Source organism: Oreochromis aureus, linkage group 9, assembly GCF_013358895.1.
Source record: "Oreochromis aureus strain Israel breed Guangdong linkage group 9, ZZ_aureus, whole genome shotgun sequence".
Taxonomy (NCBI): Eukaryota; Metazoa; Chordata; class Actinopteri; order Cichliformes; family Cichlidae; genus Oreochromis; species Oreochromis aureus.
The window spans coordinates 5,895,801-5,909,491 of NC_052950.1; the positions used below are offsets into that span (position 1 = coordinate 5,895,801).

General features: G+C 37.8%; 1 protein-coding gene across 4 annotated transcripts in view; it reads right to left on the reverse strand.

Moving 5' to 3' along the window:
• cubn (cubilin (intrinsic factor-cobalamin receptor)) overlaps positions 1–13,691 on the reverse strand; it is a 78,254-nt gene that overhangs the window by 18,342 nt on the left and 46,221 nt on the right. For all 4 annotated transcript variants that reach the window (XR_005614260.1, XR_005614261.1, XM_039617163.1 and 1 more), the window contains 12 exons: positions 12,704–12,872; positions 11,437–11,611; positions 10,926–11,104; positions 10,292–10,501; positions 7,708–7,848; positions 6,531–6,715; positions 6,090–6,261; positions 4,647–4,850; positions 3,579–3,728; positions 3,338–3,459; positions 2,266–2,491; positions 1,650–1,837 (listed from right to left, as the gene is read on the reverse strand). Coding sequence is in view for 2 of the 4 variants with exons in the window: in XM_039617163.1 (XP_039473097.1) it covers positions 1,650–1,837; positions 2,266–2,491; positions 3,338–3,459; positions 3,579–3,728; positions 4,647–4,850; positions 6,090–6,261; positions 6,531–6,715; positions 7,708–7,848; positions 10,292–10,501; positions 10,926–11,104; positions 11,437–11,611; positions 12,704–12,872 (2,121 nt within the window). In the remaining 2 variants the exon portion in view is untranslated. The remainder of the gene's footprint in view (positions 1–1,649; positions 1,838–2,265; positions 2,492–3,337; positions 3,460–3,578; positions 3,729–4,646; positions 4,851–6,089; positions 6,262–6,530; positions 6,716–7,707; positions 7,849–10,291; positions 10,502–10,925; positions 11,105–11,436; positions 11,612–12,703; positions 12,873–13,691) is intronic.

Below are 13,691 nucleotides of genomic sequence, written 5' to 3' on the forward strand. Positions count from 1 at the left end.
GTATACTCACAGTCTTAGACAGAGATTAGCTGATTTTAACCTTCTTTTTGTAATTCAACTAAATCATAGTAGTTAAACCAGTTTGGAAAATGATGTGTATATGGTGTTTACACAGAAAGCAAGTTTTAAAGCAAAGACTGTGTTTATTATAGTCACAGCTGATCTGAATGTGAATGCTCTGCTCTTTTACTGGTACATTTGGGTTCAGAGTTTGATACTGGCTAACACATGTGGATAGGTAGCCATATCTCTGTCATATCTAATCATCACTCTGTGAAGTCTGTGAGTCTGGCTGGGGTTAATACTAAATACAGTCCTATTTTCCTTATCTATGCTTATATAGTGCTTGTTGTAATTTCACACATGATACGAATTCTTCAGATACCACCATACCGGTGAAAAGTTACAACGTGCAGTGGGGTATTCCAGGAGGACTGTGTCAATTATATCCCCTCTCTCTCATATAAATAAGTTTGTCTAACGATTTGAAATATGTAAGTATGACATATAAGCCAAAAATAAATAAATGAAAATGAATAAGCAAAGTGGTTAGCTCTGTTAGCTCAAAGTAAGATGGTTCTGAGTTCGACTCCACCACCTGGGCGGGGCCTTTCTGTGTGGAGGTTGCATGTTATACCCACGTCTGTGTGGGATCTCTTTTAGGCCAAAGACATTCAGTTAGTGGGGTTAGGTTAATTGGTGATTCTAAATTGCCCATAGGTGTGAATGTGAGTATGAATGCTGTCATTCTCTTTGTATTAGCCCTGCGTCAGACTGACACTCTCAGGGTGTTCCCTGTCTGCCACCCTATGGTAGCTGGGATAGGAACCAGTCCCCCTGTGACCCTGATAAGTAGAAAAGGATGAACGGATAAAAATGAGGACAAGAAATCACAAATTTCTACTTGCGCTGCTTCTATTCTGTCTTCTTTTCCCTGCACTAAACGACCGCTGCTGGTGGGGCTCAGAGAGCTTTCTGTGCATGCAACTGCAGGTCAAATGAAAACAAGCTTAAGTATTGAATATTTCCAGATACAAAGTGTAAAAGAATAAACAGAGACAAAACAGATTATGTCTTATGGATATTAAGATTTTGTTATTTATTGTATAGTTTTCGTTTATTGAAGATTTCTTATTATTTTTGCACTGATGCCAATAGAATAAATAACAAAACTAAAGGAACAGTTAAGTTAAGTAATAATAATAATTTAAATAAAAAACCTAAAACAAAACAAACAAATAACTAAACAAAAACACACACCCCTGCCCCCCTCCCAAACTCTCACTGTAGCGCTGCAGATTTTTGATGCCCTTCTTGACACAACCCATAAGGGACTTGTGTCTGACATGTTTGTAATAATAAATATAATAATAATCTTATTAATATTATTACTTATATGAAGGACACATTACTCAGTGGCACCACAGTGTCCTAGTTTACATATTCGCCTAATACATGCAAGACACAAATCCCTTTCAGGTTGAATTAAGTCGGGCATAAAAATCTGCCAAAACAAAAATACAAAGATGAATATTTTTGAATATGAAGAAGAAGATTCAATAGCAATTTGATTATCCCTGCCCTAAATTAAAGCTTAATTTGAAATGAAAAAAGGGAAAAAATCTCCTGCAAGGTGCAAGTGCTTATACCTTGATATAGCTGCTCTCACAGGTACCGGCGCTGTCTGGAATTTCAAAATCACTGCTGAAGCTCATCTCAAGGTGATTTCCCTCATGGGCAATGATTTTCCAGGTACACTCCACACTGGCTGGAAAGTTCTGGGGATAGTTTGGAGACTTGATTGTTCCTGCATCAGCATGGATCACCCCTCCACATCCTGGCAGCAAACAAAAATATGTGAGTACACGAGCACACAGTGTATGTAAGACATTAAATAACTCAGAGGTCGTCCCATAGCTCTTCCGCTGATAAATAACCATACACTGAATACTCAGGAAAATATTTGTTATTATTTGTACACAAGGCTAAAAACCAATACTGAGCAGTTATGACCATCTGACATGTTGGATATAAAAAATAATCTAACTCAGTGTTCAAAGTGACAGCATCATATTGTATCATATTGAGTTTAATCCTACATATTCAACTATGTCTTAGTTTAACTTCACTGAATTTTAACTCAGAAATGTGAGACTCTGATAATACAATTGGAGTAAACAAGTTACTGTGCTTAAAACACGGAATAAGCAACTGTAATGTATTAAGCATATGCATAAGAGGTTTAATTAGGCAGTGTAGACCCACCTGAAGAATCAGAAGACCAGGAGGCCAAAAATCCTCCTTTGGACACACTATGATCAGCCAGGAAAACTATAGCCAGTTTGTTGGATCCTGACTGGATGGTTCCTGGGGAGGTAGTACCACAGTACTGACCAATAATGGGAGAACCTGGGGATCCTCCATTGAAGATAGTGAGAGAATCCCAGCCACATGTGTTGTGGGACTCCAGGTTAAAGTAGGTGAAGGTTAGCTGCAGCATGGAAGAGAAATGGATATCAAGAAGTTTGAAAAGTATTAGTGGCTCCTCAGTCTACACACACAAACAGTAATCTCTACTTTGGCAGCTAAAATAAACAACAAATCAGCTGTACATTTCACTAGTGGTATTGAGAAGTGGCTAGCTTGAAACTGAAATCAGCTGAAATCAGTCATACACGAGTGACTGCTTGGTGAGGACTGCAAGAGATTCATGCACTGGAATACAAGTTTGAAACTGAATTCTGCTAGGGGGAGTCAATGTCATCTTTAATAATCGGTAGTGCAGAGGGAAACAAAGAGGAATGCCTGTAATGTGACAAGTCACTTTCAATGGAGTGAAGCCACAAACTCTGCAACTGATAAGTTCAGTTTATTGTGTTGCACCGAGTTAGCACTTCATCTGTGTCTCTCCTGGATGAAGAGGTGGCTGGGCTTCTCTGCTCACACTCCTGCCCCTGTGACCTGAAGGGATGTGGTGGATGGATGGAAAGTTCTGAATCTCGAGAGTTTAATATAGTTATGCCATATCAGCTCCTTCCCATATTCTAATTATGACTGTGGCAAAAATATTTAGTTTAAGGAATGCTAAACAGCTTCAGTGCGATGTGACAGTTTTAAAATCTTTCTCCTAAATATATAAGGTCTTGTACAATCAGTCAATCTCTGGCTCTCTTTCACAGCATGTTTTTCTCCTGTCTTCCACCCCTCCCAGTGCCTGGTTCTGCTGGGGAGTTTTTTCTTTCCACTGTCGCCAAAGTGCTTGCTTATAGGGGGCATTCAATTGTACACTGTAGTCCGCATAGGTATTTTAATGTAGCAAGCCACTGTACACACTCACTGTAATAGTGTGGCCCTCTGGAGCCTCAAGCAGCCAAGCACAGCGACTAGGACTAGGATAGAGGTTAGGGTAATCAGGACTGGCTAACACCCCACTGTCACCTGTCTGCCAGCCTCCACATTCTAAGAGAGAAAAGAGAGAATGATGCATCAAAGGACAATGTTCATCTGCAACCTGATTGCTACATTAGCTAAATGTTAGTCTCGTATTCAAAGAAATGAGGTATCAGTGTGAGTCGTACCGGAAAACAAGTACTTAGCCTTGAAACCCAAGTCTCCGTTGGAGTTGTCTGTCTGGAAATGGACCCAGAGTTCTGGGGTAAAGACCACAATAGGAAGTACAAAGGCTGTCTGGCCACAAAACCTGCCCAGCAGTTCTCCATTTGAGTCACCTGCAAAAAGTGAGACATTAGATTAGACTGGACTAGATTTCATATACTTTTTCTTCCACTCTTGAACACACAACACAGATACATTTGTTTTTAGTTTTTTATCTGCTATAATAATCATATCATAATGCAAAGATTTATTTTGTAATCTTAACGAAACCTGGAAACTCACAGCTGCATATTTTATTCACAAAAGAAACAAAAACTTTACTTTTGAGGTGGTGCTGGCAATTTTGCCAGGCCTAATATATTTCAAATGGCAGTAATGGTTAATTAAAAAATACATAAATAAGAATGCTCTCTTAGTAAATTCTATTTGTGTTACAACCAACTAGCTGTCTGCTAAGGCTTGGATCATTTTTTATAGCAATTTGCCAAATTGCCTCTTTTAATAAGGGCAGCACAGTGGTGTGGTGGTTAGCACTGTTAGCACCTCACAGCTAGAAGGTAGCAAGTTCGACTCCACCATCTGACTGGGGCCTTTCTGTGTGGAGTTTGCATGTTCTCCCTGCGTTTGTGTGGGTTTTCTCTGTGTACTCTGGCTTCCTCCCAGAGTTTGAAGACATGCAATTAATGGGGTTAAGTGTGAATGATTGTCTTAGTGCTGTCAGCGTTAATCCCGTGCATGCACAGGGTGATCCACGTTAACTCGCTAATGGAGATTTGACGTGTTAATGCGGTTATGGCGTTAACGCCATTTTAACGAGATTAACACTGACAGAAGTAGATTTTCTGTCTCTATGTGTTAGCCCTGTGTCAGACAGGTGACCTGTCCAGGGTGTACCCTGCTTAACGCCCTATGGTAGGTGGGATAAGCTCAAGCCTCCAAGCTTAAGTAATTAAAATAAAAATGCAGCTATATACTTCATTGCACATGTAATTTATACGTCATATTGGTCTGGTGTTCTACATGGGACTTACCTAAGCGGAACTGGAGATAGTCTGCTTCACAGGTTTGATGGTCCTCCAGGTGCAAGTCTTCTATCAACACCACAATAGAGGAGTTGATGTGCTGTGGGTTCTGAATCAGCCACTCACAGTTGATGTTGTTGCTGTAGTTGGACACCAGGTAGCCAGGAGAAGTGAAGTTGCCACCATCAGGGTTATTCAGGATACCGCCACATTCTAGCAAAATACAGATTAAAATAGCAGATTAGAGTAAATGTTAGAACACAATATGGAACAGCACTTCATTAAAACACAATGAAGTGTAGGTGGTTGAGACTATATAGAGTAACTGACTGACCTGTTACTGATTGGGAATGATACCTATTAATAATTATTAATAATTAATACTAAAGTACAGACAGGACAGGTAATTGGACAGAGTAATTGGACTCTTCAGCAATTACAAGAACATCATCCTCCAATAAGGAATAATCTTGTATGACTTCAGCTTTCTTTGGGTTCCAAAAGTCTTTTTTATGGTTAAAGAGGTGTGGCTACCTGCTGGTTCCTTTAATGTTTCCCTGCCTATCCACTTGCGGCTCATTACTCACCAGCTGACATAACACATCCTTTCTCACTCTCATTGCAGGTCATTTGACTAGCTAAAACCTACAGTTGCTCAGGCTTCCTAATAGTGGATTATGCTTCTTGCTTTTTTTCAGTTTGGCCTCTTATTCTCTCTGCTCAGATCCACCACATGTGCACATGCTCCCTGGATTTACCTGCTGGATCAAAACAGCCTGTGCTGAGATCAGAAACAAGCTGTGCTTTATGTGGAAACAGGGCTAGCTAGCATTAACAAATAGATCTGCTTCAGTTATCATCATAACAGAGTTTTCTGTTACTAACCACCTTGCCCGACATGTGTGATGTAGATAAGAAGATGGAATCCATTTTTTTCAGAAATATCTTCACAGGAAAGCCATTGCAAACATGTATCTCTAGTAATGATACAATAGAGTATGAAATGTTTTAAATATGTTAAATGAACTCAGCAGTAATGTTAATCCACATAACACTGACAGGGAAGATTTTCCTGCAGAGTAATTATTTCTTGTTTTGAGAAATTATGTAGAATTTGCTAAAAAAAAATAAATAGTTTTTTTGTGTAGCGACGTGTTTTCATAGTGATTCATTGCTTCTTTTGGTAAAGGAATGCTTTAAAACATTCCTCTGCCAGGTAGCATTATCAGCTAACAGTAAGTCATTTTTGGCACTATTTTCCAATAGAAACTAAACCACTTGGAAGTTATCATATTCTCTTCCTACCACTATATACTGGTCAGAGCATAAGCCATTGTGGGATCTAAAAATTGCTAAACACCAAGACCTCTGATTTAGACAATATGATTAAAGTGATCTGAATTATATTTTTCTGTAGATAATATTTTAGTTTTGCACGCAGGAGAATCTAACCTGCAGGTTCATCAGAGGAATACGTTGCCAAGAATCCACCACTGGACACTGACGCATCAGTGCGGAACTCAACGGCCATGGTGTTGCCAGAGGACCGCACCTGAGTTCCAGCTGGTACTGTACCACAGAACCGTTGTAGGTGAGGGGCATCGACTGCCAATCCGTTCATTACCTGGGAGACATTTATGATTTATGCTTGATATGCGATTTTTCTTACATGCCCATCAAAAAAGTAATAAAATATTTTTCAGTATTTTCAACTTCACAAAAAATTACACAAATAAACTTATTGCAGGTATGCTGCAAATTTTGATTTTTTAATTTCATTTTCAAGGGTTCTAGATGGCTATCAGAGATTCCACAGCATTTAAGGGGAATTAATTTGAATTGTGGTTTGAGTCAAGTGAAAGGAATGAGGACTACTGGCAGAAAGGGACTCACATCAACATAGTCAAATACGCAGGATGTATCAGAACCTTCCAGTCTCAGGTCATTGATGGTGAGGGTAATCCTGCGGTCTGGTGACACTACCAGCTCCCAGCGACACACTCGGCTGTGTGGATACAAGTTGGGGTAATTGGGAGAGGAGATAGTTCCTGAGGGAGCATTCAGTTCACCTCCACATTCTGTGGGAAAGGATAAAAAAGAGAGATTCAACATAACAAATAATGTTGTTGGTTTTGAGTTTGAGGTCGCTGGAATGAAGAGCGGCTTAAATTTTTTTGTCTCCTTTTGTTGCTTGGAAACAAAATCAAAAGGCACTATAATGAGGCAGATAATCAACCAGCCTGTATGTCCTGTTATCCAGTTTTTCTTTTTGCATTTGGTCAAAGTCGCAATTTCCAGGTTCCCTTTGTGTCACTGTTTATAGGTCAAACTGTTTTACCTCCATCTTCAAGTGAATCACTTTGTTACTTGCTTTATTAGGAAAAAACTTGATGCTGTTTTCTTGAATGACTGACACTTTACAAATAAGATAAATTAAACATCATAGTGATTATTATCATCAGTATATTATTATATAATACACTGAACTTTATTACTTGAGAACAGAAACAGAAATGTAAGAAAAGAAATGCCAAATCTTACATATTTATGAACAGGATCTAAAGGATGGAATTTAGCATCTCTGTGTGATAAAAAACATCTCTATTTATTGTTCTTTTACAGGTCATTAAAAAATTAGAATATAAACAGCTTATTAACTTTATGTTTTGTGTTTTCTCCATAATATTGTAACATACAGTGTAATGGTTTGTTAATATGCAGGACTATATCTGGCTTATTTATGACCTTTTGCTCACTGAAGAGCTGTCAAATACACAAATATGAAAGTATGAGAGCAAGTACTAATAATGTTGACAACATTTTCTATCAAATGCTTTAATATACATATGTCAATTGTTTAATGTACAATTTGGTTCTCATCCATGCAATCATTCAGAATGAAAAGAAAAAAACAGAACCTAATGAAACAACAGTTACCCCCCAAAACAGGTATCTATGATAATTATGACTATCGTGGTGATATTACTCAAAGATTTACTTCATGTGTAAATATGACGTACCATAATGATCATCCAGCAACTATTCCTTGTACTTTTCAAAATGTACCCACCTTCAACACTTGCTTCAAAGAACAAACGGAAGCCAGCTGCATTTCCACTGGTGTCACTGACAAACCGGACATAAGCAAAACTGTCAGATGTCTCCATGGGAGCAGGAAGGTTATTGCCACAATGTCGGCCCAGCAGGCGGCCTAAACAAACATTAGAAAGGATGCAGGAATATCTTGATCACCCCACTGTCTCAAAATGAAACACAGACACATGTGTTGTGTGTAACTTAATTTCCTAAGTTCAAAACTGTTTCGAACTATTGGGACAGGATGCAATTATTTGCAAATCTTATGAACCCATATTTTAATCACAAAAGAACATTTAAAACACATCAAATATTTTAACTGAAAAAATGTACCATTTAAGAAAAATATTGGAGAGCAAAACTTCTCAAAAGAATTGAGACGGGGCCATGTTTACCATTACGTAGGATCCCCTCTCCCTTTAAAAGGTTGCTGTACTTTTGGAACAGGACTGCTGTCCCATTTTACTCTCTTACACTGCAAAGCTGTTGTAACAGATTCACTATGCATTATGCACGTTAGCATTGTCTTGCTGAAATCTGCAAGGCCTTCATTGAAAAAAGCATCATTTGGATGGGAGCCTATACCATTCTACCTTTTCCTATTATATACCTTTTAGTATAGATGGCGCCTTTCCAGATGTACAATCTGCCAATTCCATAGGTACTACTGTATCCCTTTACTATCAGAAATGTGGAGTTTGAACTGAGCACTGATAACAAGCTAGATGGCTCTTCTTTTTGTCCAGAGGATGCATTGTCCATGTTTTCCAAAAAACCCATCAAACTTTAATTTGCATAACCCCAGAACAGTTTTACACTTTTCCTCAGTCCATTTTAAGTCAGCTTTGGCCCAGAGAAAACCGTGACATTTCTGTATCGTGTTCATGCATGGCTTCTCTTTTGCATATCATAGATTTAACAAGTATTTGTAAAGGAAATGATTTCTGCAAGTGTTCGTGAACCTGTGCAGATTTTTTGCTGATTTGTGAAATTCTGTGCATCTTTACTTCTGGCCTCGCTAAGATGCTCTTTTTCCAGTCAATCAATCAGTTTCTTTATAAGCACATTTAAAAAACCACACAGGTTGACCAAAGTGCTGTACAAAGTTCAAACCAATTCAATTTTATTTATACAGTGCCAAATCACAACAACAGTCGAGGTGTTTTATATTGTAAGGTAGACCCTACAATAATACCTACAGAGAAGAACCCCCTATGAGAAAGCACTTGTGGGAAGCAAAAACTCCCTTTTAACAGGAAGAAACCTCCAGCAGAAACAAGCTCAAAGTAAAACAAACACACACAAAAAGAACAAAACAAAACACAATTAAAAGCTAGGGGGGTAAAAATTTTGTTACGTTTCGTTGGAGAGGTCCTAATTTGAAGAGGCAGACTCTCAAAGTCTAGGCGCAGCAATCGCAAAGGCCCAGTCTACTTTGTGTTTCAGTCAGAAGCAACTTATCAGCTAACCTAAGAGTTCTATTTGGAGTATTTTTAGTTAAAAGATCAGAGGGGTACGAGAGAGCTAATCCATTTAGAGACAACCACCTCTTTATTCAGAAAAACAAGCAATAAAATCTTAAAATCAATTCTATAATGTACAGGAACCCAGTGTAAACGAGCCAAGACTGGGCCCTGTCAAGAGTCGGGGCTCAGCATTCTGAACAAGCTGAAGATGAAAGAGCAGCCTGGCTGATACCAAAATAAAGACTATTAATCAAGGCTGTATGAAATAAATGCATGAATCACTTTCTCAAAGTCAACAGATGACAAAATGCTTTTAGTTTTCCCACGGCCCTGAGGTGGAAGAAGCTGGCTTTTACAACAGAAGTTATTTGTTTCTCAAATGAAAAACTGCCATCAAAGAACACTTCCAGATTTTTTTCCAATGCGAGTTCTGAACTTTTCCAGAGGGCTAAGATCGCCCTTAAGAGAAGAACGGTCAGAATGTCCAAATACTACAATCTTGGTTTTTTGATTGTTTGCATTCAAAAAATGTAATGCTAACCATCATTTAATGTCATCAAGGCAGTCTAGCAAAACTTTTAAAGAGTCTGCATAATTCTACACCCAGTCATATTACTGACCTGTTAATTAACATATTCAGTTGCAAAACGTTCCTCCAGCTGTTTGTTTTTAGTACAATATGCTTTCCAGCTTGTTGTTGCCCCATCCTCACTTTTTTGAGACGTCTTACTGCCATTAAATTCAAAATGTGCAAGTAGTTTTTCATAAAATTATATATATTTTACAGGAACAAACACCTTAGTTCAAACATTTGATATGTTTTTTATTTTCCAAGGGTTTATGGGTTTATGAGGATTTTAAATTATATATATAGGGGTTTGTTTGGTTTTTTTACACAGAATCCCAACATTTTCATAATTTGGGTTATAAAATCAAATTAGATAAATACATTTATTTAAGAAAAAGAACTGAGAAGGAAGTCCAGTTTTAGAAAGTTGCGGACAGTAACACATTCAAAAGATTTCAACACAATAGACATTGTGATGGTGTAGAGAATGTATCTTCTTGTTTTTTTATTACTTATGTTTTTACCTGAGGCGTTGTACTCTCTGATCTCCACATAGTCAGCAGAGCATCCATCAGTATTCTGCAAGCTGAAATTCCCATAGCTAAGAGTGAGATAGTGTCCTGTGGGTCCCTCCAGGTACCACTCACAACTGGAGCTATCAGGATAGTTGGAGCCTGGGAAGCCTGGGCTGTAGATCACACCCCTCTGACCTATGTAGGTACCTCCACATGTTGCTGTGAGGAATTTGAGTTACAGAATCAGAACAGGGCTTTGAAATAGGTTTTCTATCACCATTCTGCGATACATAGTCAAAATCTCAAAGGTTACATCTCTATAATTGAGTATAACCACAAAATCCAAATCAATGTTTTAATGTGAATTTCAAATGGCACACAGTATTTTAAGACATAAAAAGCTAGGTCCAGTAATGCTTTGATTCTGGCACAATTTCCCATAACTTTCGGTCTGTATGCCACAAGAATGCCGCCACTGAAGGCACCTTACAACCAGACCTAGATAAAGACAAGTTTATTGCTGGTTGGTGGTCTTATGATGAGACACCATCTTACTGGTTTACAACTTCCATTCTAGACATTAATGAGGGAAGAACAGATACAGTCATGAGTTTCAGACTGCATGATCATGATGATTCTTTACCTATGGAGTATTTTGCTTTGAATCCTTGGTGTGTGATGCTGGCGTCAGTACGAAACCTAAGCCACATGGAGGAACCTGTCGAATGTTGAGTAGATGGTCGGGTGTTGCCACAAAGACGGGAAATGATGTTATTGTTGGATGTTGAGCCATCACGCAGTTCCAAGTAGTCGTACATACAGCTGTCGAATAAATGGACAAAAACATGTTGTGAGCCCTGAAACTTGGGGCATGAATACATGTGAAAGTGTTTTCAACACTTAAAAGTGAAAGATTTTCTAGATAGAGTTCACATATTGTGCTCTACAAACAGTAATAACAACACCAACCAATTTAGTAACATTGTAATGTTTGTTTGTTCTTTAGTTTAGTTTCTTTTGTAAAAACATAGATTGGCTTAAATGTGTTTACCAATAATCTTGGGATGAATACAATAAAATGACAACAATTGCTATATTTACGTGGTAATAAGAAGGTATAAATACAACAACCTGAAGAGAAAGTAAAGGTGTACCTGGATGTGGGTTCAATGTAGAATTGATCCTCAAAGTCAATCTGGACAGCTTCCCCATTGGGCACAGTAATTACCCAGATACAGTCAATGTTCTGGGGGTAATTCTGTGGATAGTTCGGTGAAGTAATGTACCCTGGAGGATCATTATCATTCAGCTCAATGAAACCTCCACAACCTGTGGAGAAATAGAAGGATCAAGATAAGAGACGTGACAGGTTTTCCAACATCTACGTAAAGTTGAAAAGATAATATATCTTTCTGTGTGTGTTTTTTTAAACCTACTTCAGAAAAGGTTTGGATACCAGAAAAATTTGTACAAAAAAAAAAACAAACCTAAAATAAGTTAAAGATTTGCAATGGACACAGCTTGGACACAGTCAGCAAAAGCAAACTCTACCATGCAAAATATACAAAGATCCAGAAACACATCTTTATTGTTCAGGTTATTCAAGATAGTCTGAGGTAAAGGGCAAAAATGTCCTGTGGTTTGACAAATCAAAATCATAAACAGAAATTATGGGTATATTTAAATTATGGATATAATTATGGATATAATGCCAAATTAATGCTTAAACAATATATGCAAACTTTGGAGCAATATACTAAGACACTGATAAGCCTCATTCTATTTCTATTCTAACAGCAGAGCTCTGTAGTGCAAGGGTCCATTTGCTAAACTGGCCTGCATACGGTACAGACGACCTTATGGTATTATGACCATTATGAAACCAAAGAAAGAAAAGTATAAGTTTTAATTCACCAAAAAACAAAGTTTTCAACATTTAATTTATTCTTCTTTTAATTAAATATAGCCTTTAAGTGACTTTTAAACCATGGCATTTTGTTTGTATTGATATTTTGCACAGCAAACATTTTTGGAAACAGGCTGAAAGATGAAAAAGAGTGACCTATTACTTATATCCAACTCCAAAGTTTCTCCTAGACTTTACTACAGCAGCTCAGCATTCCTTAAAGTTATGAAATAACCTTTGTCTTATGCTGGGCATTAGTGCAGCGCCTCAATTAATCTTCTTTCTGAACAAGCTATTTTACACCCGCCCCCTTTAAGCCAACTTAGTTCCTTTTGCCTCTCCTAAGCATAAAACTGAAAATGTTGTTCCTAAATTAGAGTTCTGTTGGCATCGAGTCCATGTTTCAACAGCACAACTCCAATTTCGAAACTTGTCAACCATGACTAAATGTTTAGAAATTATCGCTTTTCTGCACTGAAACATTTCCTGTGATAATGATGAAGTGAAGATTCTACCTTGATTGTGGGCTTCGAATACCAGCTTAAAGCCGGAGGCCTCATTACTGGCATCGGACACAAAGTGAATAAAGAGGTGGTTGTCAGTTGTCTGGAGGACAGATGGGGGGCTTGAACCACACAGTCGTCCTCCAAGTAATGGAGAAGATCCATCTGGACCATTCCTGAGCTGTGGAGAAAGGGAAAGATAACTGTGAATAATGATAGAAATAATTAACCAAAAGATCAGTGACTTCAGGAATTCCAACCAGGGCTCTGAAACAACAAAAAAGACTTTCAGGAACCTTAGTACTCCCATCTACTGTTGTTGTTGTCACTGTAAGGTTTATAGAATAAACTTAAACATAACTACAGCTTTTAAAAAACACCACAGTGTATCACCACAGTTTCTTCTTCAAACACAAGTGATATAATCATATGTATTAATAAAAAAGTTACTGTCCTATCCAGTTGGTCCAAGTCAACAGTGCACAGACATCCAAACTGAGAATAGTTTGGAAGGATATAAAGTTCCTCTTGACATGATTTATCTGTTAGTACATTAGAGAAGTAGTAACATCAATACCTTGGAACATAGCAACTATCTCTTGGGGGAACACATCGCTTTTCTCATGATGACATATGATGTTATGCCCTCTGGGGTAAACTTCACTTTGATAATGTGACGTTACATATGCTTACTTGTCTGATGTTCAAAAACATGCTTCGTCATGAATTTAGTGGGAAAATTTTCTAACAAATAAAACTTTCCTTCAACTTTCTTGGGGTTTTATGTGACTCTAAAAATGTGTTGAGATGCTCACTTTAATAATTTACTTCAATTTACATTTGTTTCTTGTATTCTATTGTTTCACATTTTTGCACATTGTTTTTAGAATTGTTTTTTGCAAAAAGAAAAAAGCAAACTTGTCAAATATAGCTAAGCCTGTTGCTGGTTCCACTTGACATCGTCATGGTGTGACTTAAGTTGATCAAACTATTCCCTGCA